General features: G+C 41.3%; 1 protein-coding gene across 11 annotated transcripts in view; it reads right to left on the bottom strand.

Moving 5' to 3' along the window:
* The window catches only part of auts2a (activator of transcription and developmental regulator AUTS2 a), a 284,512-nt gene that overhangs the window by 120,632 nt on the left and 147,224 nt on the right, over positions 1-16,656 (bottom strand). For all 11 annotated transcript variants that reach the window (XM_029848305.1, XM_029848293.1, XM_029848297.1 and 8 more), the window contains one exon: positions 2,843-2,938. In XM_029848305.1, coding sequence (XP_029704165.1) covers positions 2,843-2,938 — 96 coding nt within the window. The remainder of the gene's footprint in view (positions 1-2,842; positions 2,939-16,656) is intronic.

Here is a 16,656-nt window from a genome sequence, read left to right as displayed (position 1 = left end):
AATGATCAGATCCACAACGAAAACATTGCTTTTCATTAGAGTCTGCTGCTTGTGCCTCTCATTAGACTGGCTAACTAACTGACAGCCTGTGACCCAGTACTCCGGAGCTTCTTAGCCACTTCTTGTCAAATCCAGGGTGGAAAAAAGGAGTAGCATGCTGTTTACTCGTAATCCCCTGCCCATAATTGACAATTTATTTGATTGTCAGCTGGGTAATGATGGCATTTCACCCTTTGCCACAGTGACTAAACAGAAGTGAGTCATCCCATGTTCTCTGACCTTCCTGATCCAGCAGATTTCCTCTGCTCTGGGCTGAATGACTGCCACCAAGACTAAATTGGCAGGGGCCTGTGAAGTGGTGGTGAGGGAGAACTGCCATGTCAGCTTCAAACAAACCCTGAAAAAAGGAGGCGAGTGCTTTAGAGCAACTGTGGTTAAGCCTGCCAATTTAGCCAGGGGTTTTGGGTTGAGGCAAACACGACTGAGCTGATGTGCCATTTGTAGGTCTTAATGAGCTGGCATCACTGAGAGAGGAGGGAGAAAAGAGGCTCCAGGCCTGACCTTTCCTGGCCTCTTTCTCTCTGTGCAGGCCACTGCCAGGTCGACAGGCTCGGTTTATCTACTTCACTGGTGCACATTCACGCTGTGAGAGGACGGCAGCAACACCATCAGTAAACACTGGGTCTAATGAACAGTTTGGGTCAAAGTGGGCAGCCGTGTCATGCTGATTCCTGGTACTAACGAGTGAATTCTTTGTTTTCACTGTGCGAGGGATCCCTTTGGAATAGCTATAGCTAATTGCAGCACTGGACAGAGCACAACCTTTGCTAAATCACGCTGATATCTGTCATTTCATTTTTATAATATCCAGGTTTTACATAAAATATTACATTTTGTGTAATTATTAGGGTAAATATCAAAGCCTATAGAAAAATATCATGATTTTTAAAAAAAATATTTACTCTAGGAGGCATACTGCACTATTAGAGAAGCCACAATTGTCACTCTGATGGTGTGTGAGTGGATTTTAACAACATGACTTGTGGGGACTTCAGGAACCTCAGGGGAGTGGAAATGAAACTTCACACAGAGTGACCATCTGAAGTGAGATGGGAGTCTATACGTCATGCTGTCAAGCTTCTGAACATATGCTTAGTCTCCTGGGGAGTGTGTTCAGCGTGTGAGAGAACCTGGGGCGTCAATCCCTCCCCCACTGGGAGTGTGAAAGATGGAACCTGTAAACGTGTGAGCAGTCCAAACCAAGACTGCAAGTCTCAAAAAATATCACAGAACTGATGTGATAAGATACATTTAACATAGTTGATAGATTGGGTGCATTGTTAACATGGTGGGTGGAGTAAATGTCATTACAGAACATAAAATCACCTGATCCTTTTATCAGTCAATGCGACAGTCACCTTGACAGTGGGAGATTCATATGCTTTGAAGTAAGATCTGCACAGTGCTGTTTGACAGAAATCAGCATGTATCATTTCAATTTCTGCTGTCAACATCAAATTACTTATTTAATTTCATGCCTAGTCAAGCATCACAACGTTACATGGAGAATCAGTTTTGCTTCAGTTGTTCGGCCATGTCTTCCTCTAAGACTAGCTTGCCTTCCGACTGACAGCTTTAATTATTGCGACGGATCTGAACACATCACTAGAAATTCTTAACACATTTCATAGAATCAGGCTGTATGTCTGGCAGAAAGGTTTCCCGCGTGCTTGTTTTATGGCTCACATTAGGTTACAGGGCATTTGTGTCAGTTAGGACCTGCAGCTCCTCATCACAAACAAGGACCAGAGTGGTGTCTTCTCTTGTCAGTCTCAGACAGAGAGTAGCTGTGCCTGTGCGTGTGTGATAGTAAATAAAGAGTAAATAATTTGTTAATAGTGTATGTAATGTGTGTGTATGTCAAATCCATAATCACGCTAATGAATTACTTCTTGTCTGTGTGTGACCGACCTTGCATTGACCTTGCATTCAGAGAGAACAGCTCAGTTTTAATGTGTTTTTCGCTGTGTTTCTTTAAAAATGTCTCCTTTTGTTGACATTTCATTGAACAATGTCACTGAGCTTTGTGCTCATATATATACAGTATATATATGAGCAATATATATATATATATAAATTATGTATATACATACACGTGTACTGTATTTGCATGACCATAAGGTGCACTATATTAAAAGGCACAGTCTCAGTTAGTTAGGCGCTATTTCTGTATTTATCACATATATAGGGTGCACCGGATTATAGTGCGCGGGCATGGTAAAACATACCGCTAGCTTAAAACATGCATGCTAGCATGTATTTAGCAATGTACTCCCGTTATTTTTTGATCAGTCCTCATTCCCAAATCCATCAAAGTCCTCATCTTGTGTATCCGAAATGAACGAATTGAATCCGAAATGGATTTTGCAAAAGCCGGCAAGGCAACAAATTTACAGATTTTGGAACTCGGTGCACACATAAGGTGCACCGCATTATAAGGCGCCCGGTCCATTTTGGAGAAAATTTAAGACTTTTAAGTGCGCCTTATAGTCGCGAAAATACGGTGTGTATACACGCACACACGCACACACACACACACACACACACACACACACACACAAACACACACACACACATATATATATATATATATATATACACAAAGCACTGCTGGTTCCCCTTGACAATGTACTTAACCCCCAAATACTCAAATGCCCTGCAAGCTGGCAGCTTATTCATCGCTCCACCCTTTCATTGTCCATATGCTAGAGCCTGTCCCAATTATTTTGTACTTTGTACAAGAAAATAACGCAGAAATTCCACTGGACATTTATATACTTACATCTGTCAGTCTTTCTCTGGAGCTGCTTCTGATGGAAGGCTTGGACTCTCCACATGGACTGTCGCTGTCCTTACAGTTGTTGTGTCCTGGTTTCAGCTGCCAAAACATGAGGAAACCAAGGTTTAATACCAAGAAGCAAGCTTTAAACCCTGATGCTAAATGCAGAACATGAAAAAAGTCTGCCAGGGAAGGCTTTCTGTAGAAATCAGTTCCCAAAAATGTAAGAACTGGCATGGAATCTGTCTCTGTAAATTTGTCATGTTTTTGAGCCCATTTAGCGACCATCACTACGCCTGCCAATGATAGACTTCATCAGATCCTGCAGCATTAAAACCTCACAAGAATAAAGAATGGGGACAAAGACCCTTCCAGAACCTTCAAATGGAGATGCTCTGCTTTCCAAGCAGACGCCACATGCCGAGGCAGCAGGAGCTTAGCAAGTGTCATCCTCCAGACACTCAATTTGAAGCAAATGATGGGACTAATGATGATGACGTGCCAATATGTGAACATCTGAGGCTCTGGAGCACAATAAATGACCCTAGGGAGGAAGCAGCAAATTCAGTCTGTACTCCTCATCTAAGTCTACTACGGTTGTCCTCAGAAGCTCCCATGTTGCTCCTCCCAGACTAGACAAACATGGCAGGTTTCATTTCAAAGCATTTAAAAAGCTGGCTTTGTTGCACAGACTGTGGCAGCAGTCACATGGGACACAAGGGCCCTCTTCTGTCTCATGCTGGAGAGAAAGACCTTCATTACAGTGCTTTTCCTCAACACCCGCATAAGGAGGACACATAAACCCTTGTTTTAAGAAATACCTGATGTACAATTGACAAGCCGAGGTTATGTCTCTCTGTCTGGCCGGGGTGGGGGTCTCTTCCATTTTGGAGGGAAGTTAGCGTTCGGATGACAGCAGACTATGCATAAATGGCGAATTCTGTGAAAACTTGGAATGCATGCATAATGAGCCCTTACGGGCTGGGGTAGCAGAGTTAGAGTAATGAGCTCGGTAGTGTAATATGTCTATGAAAATCTCCCACAGAGATGTAAGTGTGTGCGGGTGTGTGTACACTATGTGGTCAGACATTGCTGAATCACACATGCATTCTGAGACACCTGGGAAAATCTTTGTTTCAAAAGCCACATTGTATGAAAGTGTTTTTTTTTTTCAGATTTTAATTATTGCACCATATATCTGCAGCAAAGCAACCATCACATATGGTATTTGGACAAAGAATACTGTGGATGCAGACAAAGAATGAAAGGATTTGTCCTCTTCTGAAAAATGACTTTACTTAAATGAAACCACATAATGACATTTGTCGGGGTTATCAGCACTGAGAGACCCCTTGAAATCAGAATCTCGCGCAAATTTAACCACAGCATGTACTGTGTGAAGAACATGTCTCACAAAGCAGCTCATCTTTAGCCTGGGACCTGATTGCACAGCTATTTGAAAATACATCTCTCAGCTTGTTCTCTTTCATTTCACCTTGAGCTCCCTTAAATTCCTTTAGAGATTGGTGATTTTATTTTTTAAATCCTCACTCTGCTTTCATCAGGTTTACGTGATGGAGTTGTTTCTTTTAATGTGATTAACGGGAGTCTTTCTTGGTTGTGATAACTTGGTGTTCACATTTAATGACCTGCTGTCTGATGTATCTTATGTGTGTGTGTCTACAGAGCATATTGTTTGTGGATTTCTTTGATTTTTTTTTTTTTGCGCCTCACTGGATTCATTGGTAAGGGTGCATAGTGTAGCATGTTGGGGTGGAGGGGAAATGAGTTCCCAGCATGCTTTGGGACAGTGTGTTTTTCTTAAGTTAATTCCATTAAATATCACTGCAAGCTTTGTTGGTGTGTTTTAAGTGGCTGTGACAGCTGATGTGACAGTGTCCTGAGGGTTGCAGTTCCGGAGGTCAACACAGCACCGTGAGTTCAGTGACCTCCATTCATCTATTGCATTGTGTTTGCATACCCGGGTCATAATAAAAAGCATTACTCCTAGAGTTGAGCAGGATTTATTAGGATTTAATCCATATCAATACTGCTTATTGATATTAGTTTATGTAATTTGGTGTAAATAAAGATGCAAAAACATTTTAAAAGATTTGTTTTTATTACCCCAAGACTGGGAAACACCAGCATGAAACATTTCAAAGGAAGGTAGTCTTTTCCTATCACCTGCCTTTTAAGCTAATCAACCAGGTTTTCAGTGAAGATACTGTCAAGCAAACTAGCAACTCACCATCGTGAGTGATGTTGATATCACTGGAGTGATGCTGATAATCCTGGTAAAAGCCCTTTGATAATATTCTCTTTTCTACGTAGCCAGAATTTGGTGATGGTAAATGGGGATCCCTATGTTAGTGGACCTGTAGATGGTACTGCTCAGTTGAGATAAACGTTATCTACAATTAGAGACATAACAGTAACATATCTTGGAACCCCCCCCCCCCCCCCCCCCCCATTTAACGGTTGCTGAGTTCCTCCTCCTACTTCACTGTTTAAATTTGCACTAACATGTTGATGCCCCCACACACTCCAAGGGACACACACTAACAGTATGGTATAGATAGGTGGGGCTGACTCTCTCCCTACACACTAATTATCATATTTAGAGGAGCATAGTCATCTCATTACTAGGTCAATATCTTAGCTATGCAGCTATAGGCCAAGGCTGCCGGGGTACAGTTTTGACTGCAATAGCTGCAGTATAAATAAAGATGGAAAAATGAAATCATACAGTGCCGTGGGTGTCTGATCTGGGCAGGCAGGTTCAACATGCAGAAAACTGCCATCATGTTTTATTAAACAGTTTTATTATACAGTGTTACATCAATAAGACAGTGTTACATCAATAAGACACAACCAGCTTTTTGTGTCCCGACCATGTGGTGTTTGCTGCCTCACTGTTGCCTCAATGGGATTTTATCAGTGCAGTGAAGTTCTCTCAAAGGATTGAGTGAAAGACCAGGCAAAAAGTCCACTGGTCAACATTTTTAAATACAAAGGCCTTTAATAACAGAGTGATACATAACTGAGGTCCCACAACAAATACATCCCACAGCCAAAAAAAGAAATGGAGAAAATTGAGAGACCTGCACTGAGTCTTCTTTCCTGGACTCAGTGAGCTAACCATCAGCACCTGGTTTACCTTAGTTACACCCAACAGCAGCTGTAGAGCTCAGCAGTAATAAAAGCAGGAACAATCAAAAGGCTTTTATGGTTCCTCTGCAGCTTTGAGCGCAGATAACATGTCCTCCGAGGGCCCAGAAAGAATCTCACTAGGGTGGCAATGAAAGAGGATCTCATTTACCTAAAAGCACTTATGAATTTTTAATTTGCTTTAACAAGTAAATTAACAAGTCCCTCATTTGGGAAGTTTATTGGCAGCCTGCCACTGAGGGAGCGTCATGAAAGTTTTATAGATGATCCAGCTACCTAGGCTGACAGTAAATCATGTATTACGTGCACCATCATTAAATCCCTTTGGTTTCCACTGCCTACACTGAGAATATTTCCCCGCTGATGTACTCACAGGTCTGTGTTCCAAGAAAGATAGGGGGTTCTGGAGCCTGATGACGAAGCAACCGAAATTACCACTCTTATTTTTTTTTCTAAGCATCACAAATGTGATAAACATAGCTTTTATATTACAACACAACAGTATTAGATGCATATGTCAATTTCCTGAATCGGACCACCAGGGCCTCTAGAGCACACTGGTTTCACTGTCCACCACCAGGGTGGCCTAACCCTGGTTTGGCTAGAGGGGTCCAGCTGTCAGGTCCAGCTTAGCAGGCCAAAGAATTCAGATATTTGGGTAAAATGGTTACTAGTCTTAAAGTTGGGTCCAATCCTGTTGGAACCCTGAAGAGGCTTTTGGGCTTTTCTAGCATCTGCACTGGAATGTGAATCCAAAGCAAAGACATGGAGCCAGTAAAAGGTAGCAGCAGCAGCCTGTGAGGATGGGTGGGAAATGGAGGTCTGGGTGGGTGGGGGAGTAAACGTCGTTAAGAGCACTGTCATGATCTCATCAGTCTTCGTAAAGATTGCATTTCCTCCACCACAGGCTGTAGGCGAGTGGAGCTTGTGGCTGTATTTATATATTGCCATAAATCTCTGATCTATGACGACATTACAGACAAATCAATATGCTTTTAACATCCATCCTCTGCTCTCCACGGCAATCACCCTTTTCACAAATGGTCATATAATACTGTAATCTAGTGGATTGAGTTATGGGGACAATTCCCAGATTTAATAATGGACTGAACAGGTGCAGAAAAAGAGTGTGGTGGTGAGGAAGATAACATAAGAGCAGCAGGAGACATATTCTGTCATCATATCTGAACATCTTGTTATAATAGCCCAGTGTGGCAGTAAAACAACCCTCCTGCATTTACACCCACTATGCCCAGAAAACTCCATAAAACCTAGTATTAAATTCTTGCATTAAAAACTGGATTGTAAAATGAGACGCCAGTAAAAAAAGACTGTTCTATTGCACAGTTGAGCACTTACACCACACAACCATCAATCTAAAATAACTGTATGCATTTAATTACATGATTTCCCAGCTCCTCAATCTGTGGTAGTGAATTGTAACTTCAATACTGCCTTTCAGGAACACATCCAACTAAGCCCATGGCTAATGCATCAAATCCCATCTCCCCGAGCTGGGCAACTTCAATAAACTGTCCTATGGAAGAAAAAAAACAGAGAAAAAGCACTCTCCTATCAGCTTGTGGGGGTTGTCATTTCTCTCTTTTACTGCCATTCATTTTCCTCCAGGAATTCATGGCCAGTATATTTCCAGGCCTTCCAATGGATGCAGGCAATAAAATTTACTGCAGACACTCAACACGGGTCAAGCTTTGGTTGCAGCTCATGTGCAGACTGGCAAAAGGGCTCTAGTTCAGGAGAAGCCCGCTTTTCAGATTTTACAGGAATAACAGCAGAGGGTTCACTGGAACACACAGAGCACTGTATGTGGGAGATTTTATATCGCAAGGGAGAAAAGGATAGCTGCGAATCCAATACAGCCACCATTAAACATTTATCAAACCATTTCGACCAAAAAACTGACTTGGCCTGTACTTTATCCACAATGTCTCAAATAAATTATGAGTTTTCTGGGTGATTTTAGTATGGTATGCACACTGTGGTATTCTTCTGAATTTTGGGGGCTGTATCGACATGATGGCGCCGCACCATCCCATGTTGTAGTCCATCACTGGCCAAGTGAACATAATGCTTTTTCTGTATTGGCCCTATCCCAAAGCTGAGAAACTTGAGAAAACACAATATTGCACCTCTACTTGTACCAACAGTGTTACCCTCAATGTTGCAACAACAAACCTTCCATCATTGGCATAATGATTGCTATTTTATATGCATTTGTTCGATTTCTCTCCATCACCTCTTACACCTATTGGGATGGTAAATTTGCTCTATTTTAATAATGCTTCACTAGCCATCTTTACGATTTACATCACAAGTGTGCGTCTAACATTCACACTCAAATTCACACTCACATTGGTGAGAAAATAACCAGTTAGGATTAACCATGCATAGTGTACAGAGACGAAGATACGGGATACAGGGCCATCTGAGCCACAGTCAAGGGTCACAGAACTATTTTATGCAAATGTCATTAGATTCAGCTCCACCATATTTTAACTCTCTGGTGTTAATTTCTAATTCCTTCTTCTGCAATTGAAGATGTCATTCAAGTAAGTGTGGTCTCCCAAGCACTAAGGAGAGGAGTTAGTTGTACCACAATGGCAAGGCCACCAACAATTTGATCTCTCATAACCCTCAAAGTAACTTCTATTGCTTCAACTTTTGCTTTTGCAGAATCTCACAACCTTTTCTGATCTAGACTTAAACTAAAATCATAATATTTATATGGGGGCAACAAATGAGCATTTAAAAGTGTGCATACTGTATTTCATGGAAATCACTGGTGGCAAATTACAACACATGCAAGCAGTATCGGCTTTGTTATTTTAATATTGTAAGTAGCTTGGCCTCTAAATCCAAGCCTCTTAAACCTTTTGCAAAACTACTGTCATTAAGGTACAACATCTAACGGATGGGTACTGAGGGTGCAAGCTCATCTTTGGTCATCTTGAGGATATTGACATTTCATGACCAGGTCCAGCTATCATGCCCCCTGTGCTCATGTAAACCCATGGTAACGCTAATACCTCACCTTGCCATCATTTGACTTCATCTGAACTGCTATTCAGAGGATTAGAGGCAGTAAAATCTGATGACAGGATATACATTTCCTATTTGGCTGACACAGTGTGTCAAGCTAGAGTCGATGCTGTTATCACTAATCCCTGCTGTAAACACACTCATTTAGCCACCTTTGTGAGCACCACAAGAGCTATTATCAAGTTGTAAAAACACTGATATGCTTCACCTGTATTCTACCCATTGCTGTAATAATGCACAATTCATTGGAATAGGTCTGAGCTGTTACTGGCTGCTTAATGAGTGAGTGAGTGAGTGAGTGAGTGAGTGAGTCAGTCAGTCAGTCAGTCAGTCAGTCAGTCAGTCAGTCAGTCAGTCAGTCAGTCAGTCAGTCAGTCAGTCAGTCAGTCAGTCAGTCAGTCAGCCAGCCAGCCAGCCAGCCAGCCAGCCAGCCAGCCAGCCAGCCAGCCAGCAAGAGTTTTGCATTTTTTGAGGCACCTTTTCATTCTAATCGACAAACGTTATGTTACTCCTTGCAAACATTATGCGACTCCTTGATAATTGTCCGACCACGTATGCTTCATTTTGACTTTCAACCTGGCTTTCACCACCAGCATATCCAGACATACAGCAAGATAATAAATATTTATACCACAATTTTGCCCTCTTTCTTTGCAGTCATCAACAAACAATAAAGGGGCGTTCAAATAAGGTGTTATGCAATAAGGTTAACCCTTCTCTTAGAATAATTTATGTTAAAACTATTTTTGAAGTTACAATATGCACGGTCTATTGTGATCTTTCATTGGAGCAGATAGAACTGATCCACATACTGCAAATTGAAATAATTTTACTCAAAATGCTGTTAAGCTGCCACTAAGATATCCATTTGTTTCAATCATTGCGTATCTGCACAGACACTTAATACGCAAAATCTGTTAACACCAATGCATTGATAAAAGTTCAATTTGTGTACAAACTGTTATTCTTCTGAATCACCTGTTATTTGATCAAAAACTACAATAACCCTTCAATGATCAGTTTTAATCCTGAAAGTCTATTTCAGTAACATCATTTAAACAGATGGAATATGTTTTAGAAATATCTCGTAATTTAACAGCCTTTCATTTGTGCAGTAACTAGGGCACATTAAAGATGCTCTACTCTATTCTCTTTCTTCTAAACTTAACCTTCAATAAAAGTTTGAGTTGATTACTTGCCAGACCTGAACAACAGGGAGACCAGCAACCTGGCATATGTTAGCAAACAACAAAGTGCAAATATAAATATGTCAGTCGTCACACTTTTCAGCTTGAGTGGTCTCATTATATAGAAAGATCCAATTTTTCTGGGTAGTTTTCAGCAGCTATCAGCACTAGAAAAATTACTACATGACCTGTTTGAAAGCCGTCCCCTCGATCTGTTTGTATTTTGGTCTGGGCTTCCTCTGGGAGTAATGACTTCCTTCAACTCATAAATCACACTGCAATGCCCTTAACATACCCCCGACAAACACCCTGTTTCCCATTTTATTTTAATTGTACGTGTGTTTAAGTCATCGTGAGAAGCAGATGTTTAGTTGTTTGCAAAGGCTTTTTAGTACACATCATGGGTCATGAATTTTAACTTGAAGACAGTTATTATTAGAGTTAAAATACTGCTTTACCTTTATCAATCCATTATCTGGACCCAATGAATGGTTAAAAGCCTCCATAAAATTGGACAGCATTTCCTCCTGAGCTCTAGCTGAGGCTTGCTACTTGCTATTAAGGGTCCCGACAAGCTTGGTCAATGCAATCTGTTGAATGCTTTGAGCGACACGCGGTCAATATTCTCTACTCTCCCGGGTCATCACCACTGTCAGAGGTCTAAGTAATAATACAATACTATCTGCCTCTCTACCTTGAATGCTTCCAGAGCCACAATATCTCTCTTTTTTTTTTTTAAATACGGTGCTTTTGAGATAGATTTTCTCTGCCGTTTGAAAGGGGAAGATATGAAAGGCGGAAGGGGACAGGTGGGGGTGGAGGGTGGCCTGGAATTGCTATGTCTCTGAATTGATGCTGGAGAGGGTAGTGAATATGGCCATCTGGGAAAGTGTGTGTGTGTGTGTGTGTGTGTGTGTGTGTGTGTGAGGAGGCCTCCGATAAATTGAAAATGACTGGATGCCGAGTTGTAATCTGCCAGCATGGAGCCCCCTGTACCAACAAGCCAAATTAAAAAGCATTTCAACAGGCCAGAGAGATGGAGGGCCCATGGTAGTTTATAGGGAGCAGAGATGCCAGAGGGTGGGAGAAAGGGTGAGAGAAAAGAAGACCTTTTTAAAATGTTGTTTGCAGGCAGCAAAAGCATCCTCCATGTACACAAAATATTCAGCTAAATATACCAGCAGCTGAAAACAAACCAACCCCATTACCATTTCTAATAAGCACTAATGTGATCATGAACAGCTGCTGGACCGCCAATCAAGTGCTGCTATTTAGCTCCACAGGGATAATGTGTTTCTGTTACTGGGCGTGTTTGTAGAGAGCTTGTAAATCTGTTTATGTGGTGTCTTTACATTTAAAAGTCTTCTGAAAGTTAAGTGGGCAGCAGAGCATGCAATATTCAAGAAGGCTGTTTACCACTAACAGCAACTCTGATGTTTACTCAAGTCATGCAGGGTAATGTTGCAGTGACTGGTTGCATCTTTCAATATTGGGTTCACACTGTGATGTAGTGTCACCACAAACAATATCTGAGTATTTTGCTGCCTTCAGGTGGTCAGTCTTGATTTAGAGCGAAGGAAGATTCATGACGCTGAGTCTCCAAGAGCACTAGGTCTAAGGGGCACAAGACTGTTTTATGATGACTTGGAACACTAGGAGAATCGAGCTGTATCTCGTAGTTGATGTCTAATGCGATCTTTGTCCCCATCTCCTGTTAAATAGCCCGTAGTCTTCTCAATCAGGCTTTACACCATCAGGATTTCTGGGTCCAATCACTGATTGGCAAATTTAAATAAACCACTAACCAATTATGATCTGATCATGTGAAAGAGCAATATAGTGACAACCTTTTCCCCAAATTGACTGAGAAGAAATCATGAGGGTATTGAATGGCCAGAATTCAATCAGGACAAATCAAAACAACCTGAGCCAGAAATAATCAGTGCTACAACTTAACTTACTGTAATTATTTATTTTTTTAATGTGATTTAATTGCTTTCCTGTAATAAGAATACTGCGCATTCCACATCGCTAACATGCTTGCTCGTATCTGACGTATTTAAGATTTTTAAAAAAACCTTTATTGGCCACCATATAGTGACAGAGCTCGAACATAGGCGCAAGACATTACACAGAAACCCATTTAAACAATGAGATGTGTCTATTGCAAGGTATTTTTAAAACAAGAAAACAATAATTTCTTATTTTTGCTTTGTGTTTTACATCGTTGTGTTTCAAGCGCATCGCTATGTAACGAACTATTGTTTTTTTGATAACTTTAAATAATCATCAACATCATCACTAGCAAATATGTTGGTGCAGTGAAACTTTTCTGGAGTAAACGAAGCAGAAAAAACACAAGCCCTCGGCAATCTTTGCAACAGGAGCGTCTGCAAAACGTTTCAGTAGCACAATGACGTCATGATTAAATCAGTGAATTGAGACTTTACTGCCGATCAGACAAATTTTATAAAATGTGAAATACCAGCCCATTGTCAGAAAGCCTAGTCACGTTATATAGCAATGTACCATAGCAAAGCCAGTCTTCATGCAGACCACCAGTACGATGAGTACACATGGTGGCCATAAAGCAGACATGCATAAGCATAAGGGCACTTTCATCCTCGAAGCAGTTAAGCAGTGGATCAACGATGGAGTTGCTTCTATGAACAACCCTGAACTACAAAACTAAAAATGAATGCAGAGAGCGTACATTCAGAGTCATGCCAATGTGTACTTCTTCTACAGTCCTTCTATGCCTATGCAGCTCTAAGACTACTTGCACAGTCTCAATTAGCTGGAGCTGAATGACATTTTCTGGAATATATATTCACTAGCCTACCAGTGCAAGATGAAGATATCTGTAGGTATATAACTATAGTGATACGTGTATAACAGGGCAGTATTGCAACAATCCGAAATTGTGACCAAGGTGCAGTCCTTGTGCAGACACATACACAGAGACAACTACTGTGTCCCTTTAAAACAGGTGAAACCAGCCTCTACTGTATTGGAAGGTTTGAGAATATTCCAAGCTCAGGCAGCCGCCCATGTACAGAGAACAGCATTTCTGTTCCATCCAATTCCAAAGTTACCTTTTTTGGCCAACATTAGTGTCACACTGAGTGTAAGAATGTCTGCAGGAGTGTAAAAGCCCTGAGGAAAGCTAATGTGGACAGGGCTAATATGGCTACTGCAAGGGTTTGTCTGACTACCTAATACAATGTCAGTGGCAATAAAAGCTACAAACCACTCCAGTCAGGAGGGATCAGTCTGGTTCTCTGTCTGCAAGATCAGTTTGTTTGGAAGGAAGATGCCATGACAAGAAGACCAGCACTGTAATTGGAAACTCAATAGCCCTCATATAGAAAGTAATACGTGAACAGGTTGGTCCTGGTGGGATCCCACCTACCAGGAACACCGAGGTTTGACAGCAGCGGACATGCCTAGTGAGGCAATGGGGCCCTTGAATATATAAAAGCTGCCCCCTCCTTCCCCCATTTCATTTGTAGACAGTCTGGCTCACACTCAGACTGTCACAGAGAAAAGCCATCTCCTTCACAGCATGACTGTTTTTTCAGGGCTTTGCTGATCTGCTGCTCGCACAGCAACTTCCCAGACTCCCACCGGGCTATACACAAAAACCATGAACAATACCAAACCTTTTGTCTCCTTTTTGTGTTCACAGTACCTGAGTAGTGGCTAAAAAAGGGAGCAAAAACAGAACGAGTATTGCTTTTTTCCATTCCTCGCAAACAACTAAATTCTATCATTGCCATTGTTTAAAATTGAATGAAATAGATACATAAGAAAATAATAAAATTGATTAGTGCTCATAGGATTGAGAGTTTGCAAGGTGAGAAAAGGATTCTAAGTCTGAAGTTTATCACCTGGAAGCTAGAACAAAATTGGTATTATAATTTCAAGCAGGGCAGAATGACCGGATGATGGCAAATGTGGTGCAAAGATATACTGTATAAAGCTCTATTTAGAGGAATACCAAAGAAGTGTGATGCGGCTGTTGCTTAGCATTTCCATGGCTCTCTATAGCAATAGATCTGTCAAATGACTGATAATTACACCAACTATGGATGACAGTAGCACATGAACCATGGATTCGAGTTAACCATACAGCAGGAGAAAAACCCAGTCTTAGCTGTCTTATTGACTATAAACCTGTCAGTCCAGCAGCTATCATAATGAAAAAATTTAAATGAATTGTTCGTAACATCTGCCCAGTATCACTCCAGAACCATCAGTTTTCGAGCAGAGCTAATAGGTCTGTTTAGAGGGTCCTTGTAACAAGATTGTGCCATCAAGACTTGATCCACTCTTGACTATCAATAACACAGAATTTGTTTCTGGGTGTGACACTCACCTCTTTGAAATAGAAGGGCAGTCAATGCACAATCAAGCTCACAGAGACTTGATTAGAGACTATTGAAATGTGTGTCTAGGAATGGACTGCTGCAGTTTTCCAGAGCAGCTGTGGAGAGCATCTTGGTTTGGAAATGTGACTAGAGAGGAGCCAATTAAGGGGGTGCACATCAAATCAAAAGTCACTGGGTGTAAGGTAGCATTGGGCTCAGACCTTTACAAGATCACAGCATTTTAAAGGACTCTCCCACCCACCCAACTGCTTATTGAACTTTTTCCCATTAGAAAAAGACTAAGAAGCATGCTTCTGCTCTTGAGCAGGTGCCTTCGTACTTTGGTTGGTCTTGATTTTATTTTATTTTATGCACTTGCTTTATTTTGAAATACATTAAGCCCCTTTCATTCTGCACCAAATATCTTGCTTTGTCACGGGTCACCATCGGTCTTTTTGGCATTGTGAAAGAGTTGTCGCGGCATTTTCGGGATTTCTCACCTGCAATATGAAAGGTGTCCCATTGATGTAAGTTACTGCCACGTTTTGTTTTTACCAATGGACATCCTGTCAACAGAGAACCATCTCTAAAGGCCAAAGATTCATTTTTCCATTTTTAAAAAAGAAATTGAGACAAAACAGGAAGTTTATGCAGGAAGTACATCATGCTCAGGAAATCCTTCAAATAAGGGACTGTTTATATACCGACAGCTTGTGTAGCGATATGGCACATCTTTTTCATGGATCATGCCAGCTCACTGGCAAGATCATGAGATCCACAAGCCGCTCAGCTTTCACATTGAAAAAGAGATTTTGTGGCAGATTTCAGATTTCAGCCACTGTGCGGGACACATTTATGGAAATAAGCTCCTTCCATAGAACCCTCATCCACCAACAATAACATATTTAACACTATAGAGGTAGTCTCTGCTCAACGGTTAAAAGTTCACCAAGCACAGAGCAGGGGAGCGGTCAATCTGTCAGGTTCCCAGTTTCTGGGAACTCTTTTGCAGGGTTTCTCCTGCGGGGGGCGTGGTGGAGCCATGCCTCAGCCGCAGGTGGTGCCGGGGACTGGTGCACCTGCAGACTATCAGGTAATCAAGCCACCTATTTATGGACTGTTCTCACGGGTGGCCAGCGTTGGCGTGTTTTGTCTGTTTCGGAAAACCTCGGCTACACCCAATTGGACTATCGTAAAGACTTTTTCCTTCGTGGATTACTTTTGAACCCGTTCCTCGGACAATCGTTTATCTATTCCCTTCGTGGACTGCTTTTGACCCCGCTCGGGATTTTTTGTTGTAAGTTTTCATTTTTCTGTTTGGGTTAAGAACTGAGTCGTGGTCTCCACGTCTTTTGTGTTGCACGATTTTCTGTGAACATAAATAAAACTCCTTGGAAGACGATACGCCACTGTGTCCTGCCTGCTTTCGGGTCCTAATACAACCGCTCGTAACACAATCACCATAATCTTATTAGAATTAATACCAAAGCACAAATTGGAGAAACTAACATCACAATTAAATGTGGACTATTAAATATTAGATCTCTTAAAATCCTGTTAGTGCACGACCTGATAGTGGATCATCCCATTGAATAATTTTCTCTAACTGAGACCTGGCTTCAGGAGGAGGAGTGTGTTAGCTTAAATGAATCTTCTCCTCTTACCCATCTTAATTATCATATTTCTGGTGTTACTGGTCAAGGAGGGGGAGTGGCAGCAATCTATCACTCCAAGTTATTAATTAATCCTAGAACAAAACAGAGTTCCAGTTCATTTGAAAGCCTGACTCTTGGCATCACCCATCTGAACTGGAAGGCAGAAAAGCCACTTCTGTTTGTAGTTATATATCGGCCCCCTGCTGGGCCACATTCAGAGTTCATTTCTGAGTTCTCTGATTTCTTATCTGACTTGGTCCTTAGAACGGACAAAGTCATTATTATTGGAGACTTTAATATACATATAGATGTTATAAATGACAGCTTCAGAAATGTCCTTATTTCATTACTTGAGTCAGTTGGTTTCATTACTT

Source organism: Takifugu rubripes, chromosome 15 (assembly GCF_901000725.2).
Source record: "Takifugu rubripes chromosome 15, fTakRub1.2, whole genome shotgun sequence".
Taxonomy (NCBI): Eukaryota; Metazoa; Chordata; class Actinopteri; order Tetraodontiformes; family Tetraodontidae; genus Takifugu; species Takifugu rubripes.
The sequence above is the reverse complement of the archived record's forward strand: the minus strand, read 5'-3'. Positions and strand labels throughout refer to the sequence as shown.